General features: G+C 51.2%; 1 protein-coding gene across 1 annotated transcript; it reads left to right on the top strand.

Annotated features, from left to right (window-relative positions):
• The first annotated feature begins 627 nt into the window (after positions 1-627).
• HES1 (hes family bHLH transcription factor 1) lies at positions 628-2926 on the top strand. The gene is given in 9 exon segments (XM_032337568.1): positions 628-1006; positions 1143-1238; positions 1506-1593; positions 2262-2383; positions 2385-2459; positions 2461-2490; positions 2492-2524; positions 2526-2564; positions 2566-2926. Coding segments are annotated over 9 exon segments (849 nt in total). The 5' UTR covers positions 628-898; the 3' UTR covers positions 2824-2926.
• Positions 2927-4678: the final 1752 nt, after the last annotated feature.

Raw genomic sequence — 4678 nt, 5'->3', positions numbered from 1 at the left:
GCATTTTTTTCCTTTTTCTGCATTATATATATATATATATATATATATATATATATACACACACACACACATTGGCGTCCCTTTTCCGCATGATCGCTTTCCATTATCCTCCTTCCCCCAGTGTATAGTGTCTGAGCGGGAAATCACTTAGATGTTTCGCTAACTCACACCCTTGCATACGTTATCCTCTTTTATCCCTGTCCTTCTAAGTCTTTATATATATATATATATATATATATATATATATATATATATATATATATATTTCAAATGAACTTCTTATTAGTGTCAAAGCAGCTCTATTACACATGTGAAAGGAAATAAAGAGCAAAGACCCTGGCCCCAAAAGAAATAAACTAGACTGGGACAAAACCTGCGGAAAAATCCTCTCTAAAGCAAAGCCCAGCAGGAAGAATAGCAAAGGGTTAAAATCCTTTTGATTGACGTTGTAGCCTCCGGTGCCCCGGGCTCAGGCGCGCGCCATTGGCCGCCAGGCCTTGTGCCTGGCGGCCAATGGGGGGGCGCGGTCCACGAGCTGTGCCGCGTGTCTCCTCCTCCCATTGGCTGAAAGTTACTGTGGGAAAGAAAGTTTGGGAAGTTTCACACGAGCCGTTCGCGTGCAGTCCCAGATATATATAGAGGCCGCCAGGGCCTGGGGATCACACAGGATCCGGAGCTGGTGCAGATAACAGTGGAATCCCCCGTCTACCTCTCTCCTTGGTCCTGGAATAGCGCTACCGGTCACCAAGTAGCCATAAGATATTATAATAAACCCTCAGCACTTGCTCAGTAGTTTTGCGAGAGTCTCAAGTGAAAGGGACATAAACAAAACAATTTTCTGTGTGAAGGACTCCAAAAATAAAATTCTCTAGGGATTAAAAAAAAAAAGCAACAGAAAATGCCAGCTGATATAATGGAGAAAAATTCCTCGTCCCCGGTGGCTGCTACCCCAGCCAGTGTCAACACGACACCGGATAAACCAAAGACAGCATCTGAGCACAGAAAGGTAAGGGCAGTACCACTCTCTCTCTGCAGCCCTAAGAAATTAAGTCGGGGTTGGGGGGCTCCCTTCTTCCCTGAAACCCCGGGGTGAAATGGCAGATCCCATGGGAACTCATGGCTTCTTTTTTTTTTCCTTACAGTCCTCAAAGCCTATCATGGAGAAAAGACGAAGAGCAAGAATAAATGAAAGTCTGAGCCAGCTGAAAACACTGATTTTGGATGCTCTTAAGAAAGATGTAAGTGGGTAATGCTGCCTTTTATTTTTTTTTTAATTAAAAATGAAATACCATTTCTCATGTACAAAACGTGACCACCACCCCCGCCCCCGCCCCCACTGGCGGGATGGTCCCCGCCTGCACTGCGTTCTCTGAGACCAGAGGGCCGAGCCCCCTCCAGGGTCCGAGGATGTCGGCGCCGCGGCCGGGAGGTGAGGGGGAGGGACCCCAGACTCCGAGGCCGCTGGCCGGGTTCTCACTTAGTGCCTTGCCTCTTATTCTGTGCAGAGCTCACGGCATTCCAAGCTGGAGAAGGCGGACATTCTGGAAATGACAGTGAAGCACCTCCGGAACCTGCAGCGGGCGCAGATGACGGGTGAGGGCGGCTCGCCGCGTCCCTCTCTGCGGGCGTCCCTTCGCCCCGCGGTGATTTCTTCCAGACTTCCGCCCGTGGTTGTGAGAGGCATTCAGCTACATTTTACTGCCTTGGCTCACTCTTGCGTTCCCACGGTCTGGGGCTTATTTATAGCCACAACTCCAAGTTGTTACTGTTCCGGAAAGGGAGGGAGAGAGGTTGTAGCGGCGAGGGTGGCGGGCGGCTTGGCAGTGGGGGGAAGCGGGTGGGGACGAAAAGACTCAGAACCGAGGCGGTTTTGAGCTGCGTGGAACGTATGGGTCACCTGGTTTAGCACTCCCCGCTTCCCCATTAGAGTAGGGGAAATGCGGTCCGGATGGCGGGGAAGGGGGGGGGAAGGGCATTGCCCAAGGTCACTACGCGCGCGCGGACCGTGGGGGAAGATGTGAGGCTGAATGGGTTAAAATAGAGCTGCGGGGAATGGAGAGGAACCGTCTCAACTCCGGCTGCCAAGCTAGTGTTTAGAGGTGGAAGGTTTTTCTAAACCACCACCCTACCCCCAACGCCAGCCGGGGGCTGTTCCGCGGGCGGGTGGTCAGGGAGGAGCGCCGCAGGGACCTCCCAGGGCGGAGGCGGTGGCCTCAGGGCCAGGGCCACTGGGTGACCGTCTGTCTGCTTCTGGCCCGCAGCCGCGCTTAGCACAGACCCGAGCGTGCTGGGGAAGTACCGTGCCGGCTTCAGCGAGTGCATGAACGAGGTGACCCGCTTCCTGTCCACGTGCGAGGGCGTTAACACTGAGGTGCGCACACCCGGCTGCCTGCGGCCACCTGGCCAACTGCATGACCCAGATCAACGCCATGACCTACCCGGGGCAGCCGCACCCCGCACTTGCAGGCGCCGCCGCCGCCGCCCCCGCCGGGACCCGGGCGGTCCGCAGCACGCGCCGTTCGCAGCCGCCACCGCCGCTCGTGCCCATCCCCGGGGGCGCGGCGCCCCCCTCCCGGCGGCGCGCCCTGCAAGCTGGGCAGCCCCGCTGGAGAGGCTGCTAAGGTGTTCGGCGGTTTCCAGGTGGTGCCGGCTCCAGACGGCCAATTTGCCTTCCTCATCCCCAACGGGGCCTTCGCTCACAGTGGCCCCGTCATCCCAGTCTACACCAGCAACAGCGGGACCTCTGTGGGCCCGAACGCAGTGTCGCCTTCCAGCGGCCCCTCGCTCACGGCGGACTCCATGTGGAGGCCGTGGCGGAACTGAGGGGCTCAGGTCACCCCTCCCCCTAAACTCCCAACCCACCTCTCTTCCTTTGGGACACGCAACAGGAACTTGGACACTGGGAGAAAAGAGGACTTTTGTGATTAAGTGGTTATTTTGGTTTTTTTAATTTCTAAAAAGTTACTTTTTTGTAGAGAGCTGTATTAAGTGACTGACCATGCACTATATTTGTATATATTTTATATGTTCATATTGGATTGCGCCTTTGTATTATAAAAGTTCAGATGACATTTCGTTTTTTACACGAGATTTCTTTTTTATGTGATGCCAAAGATGTTTGAAAATGCTCTTAAAATATCTTCCTTTTGGGAAGTTTATTTGAGAAAATATAATAAAAGAAAAAAGAATGAAGGCTCCTATGTCTTCGAGCTGATTATTTCAGAATATGTTTTTAAAAAACAAAAAAGAAAGAGGAGGCTCTTGGCAGAAGGTGGATTACTGGTAATTTTGAAAATTCAGTCACTGGCTCCTTTGTTATTAGAAGAACATTTTTAAAAATCCGTCAAAACTTTTACCAATGCTCCGTGAATTAAATTACACTTAATTTGCAGGAACCCATCTAATATGGCTACTCTGATCAATTTGTGGTCTATCTCTTAAAGGATTTCAAAAAATGTTTTGTTGCAGTTGGGTAAATCATTCAGTCCTGGTTCTCCCACTAGCTCCTTCTGAGGAAGGTTGAACCTAGCCGAAGTAATGAAGTTAAAAGAGTAATGCGTGCTCACCTCCCATTAAGGAAGACCCTTGTTGGCACTGCGTCTGTCCAAAGTAAATGGATTCAGGCAGCCTCTAGCCTTCAGTGTTGGAGCCTGTTTAATGTTGGAGCCTGTTTAATTAGTGAATACTAAGGTGCAGCTAGGCATTCCCTTGTACCAGTATCCAAAAGTTTGAAAATGCCTCTCTGCACCCTCTTCAAGCAAGCTGAGAAGGTCAACAGATTCCTTCTGCCAAGGGACAGCTAGTTAGACTCCCAAGTGGAGCCCAAGTCCAGATGATTAACACCAGACATATGTTTTTGATAAGTTTCTGCGCTTGGCTCTAATAGAGAAAGCATGTGGGGGGCTGCGCTGGCAGGCACCAGGCCATCTTCCCTTTAATACAAACAGCAAGCGACCCCTTCGCTTGGTCATGCCCCATTTCCAGGCAAGATGTGGGCTCCAGATAGAAGCAAAAGGGTTGTCTCGGGTTTCAGCTCACATAACCCTCCTTAACAAGTCCTAACTCAAAGCGGACAGCTTTAAACTGTGCCAGGATCTGCAGGGAATTTCTTCCAAATCCCATCACAAAGGCTTGTCAGATTTTGTCAGATTTGGCCAGGTGTTTGACTGCATCCAGGTGTTGGGGAAATGAAAACCACGAGCCCTGCGAGACCAGACACATCAGCCGCGCTGTGGTCTGGCGGGCGCGCCCTCCTCCCCACCGCCGGCCAGTCCTCCTCCCCTCCCTGCCCCTCCCGCCCAGCCTCCTCTCATCCCCCTTCTTTTAGAACGGCTTCTGGGAGGAGAAGGATGAGGCGGGAGAAATCAATCTTTGAAGCCTTCCTAACAAAGATAAAGCAACGATTTTCTGTCTTGTTTCAAAAGCTTTACCTCTCCCCCGCCTTGCTCTGGCCTTTCCCACAGGCCAGTGTGGAGAGCCGCTCTATCACAGGAATGATCGAGCTAGCAGACAGCACTTTTCTACCCGAATACCTTCGACCCAGCTTCGACCCAGAGGGAGAGTTTTAAAGATACTTTTTAAATTTGGCTCCTACTTGTCTCATTAGGTGAAAGGAGTCCAATACCCACCCGGAGAAATACACAAATATATACACATACACTCCTTTTTATCGTACCAT

The sequence above is a fragment of the Mustela erminea genome, chromosome 1 (assembly GCF_009829155.1).
Source record: "Mustela erminea isolate mMusErm1 chromosome 1, mMusErm1.Pri, whole genome shotgun sequence".
Taxonomy (NCBI): Eukaryota; Metazoa; Chordata; class Mammalia; order Carnivora; family Mustelidae; genus Mustela; species Mustela erminea.
Note: the sequence above shows the minus strand (reverse complement) of the source record. Positions and strands in the feature narration are given on the sequence as shown.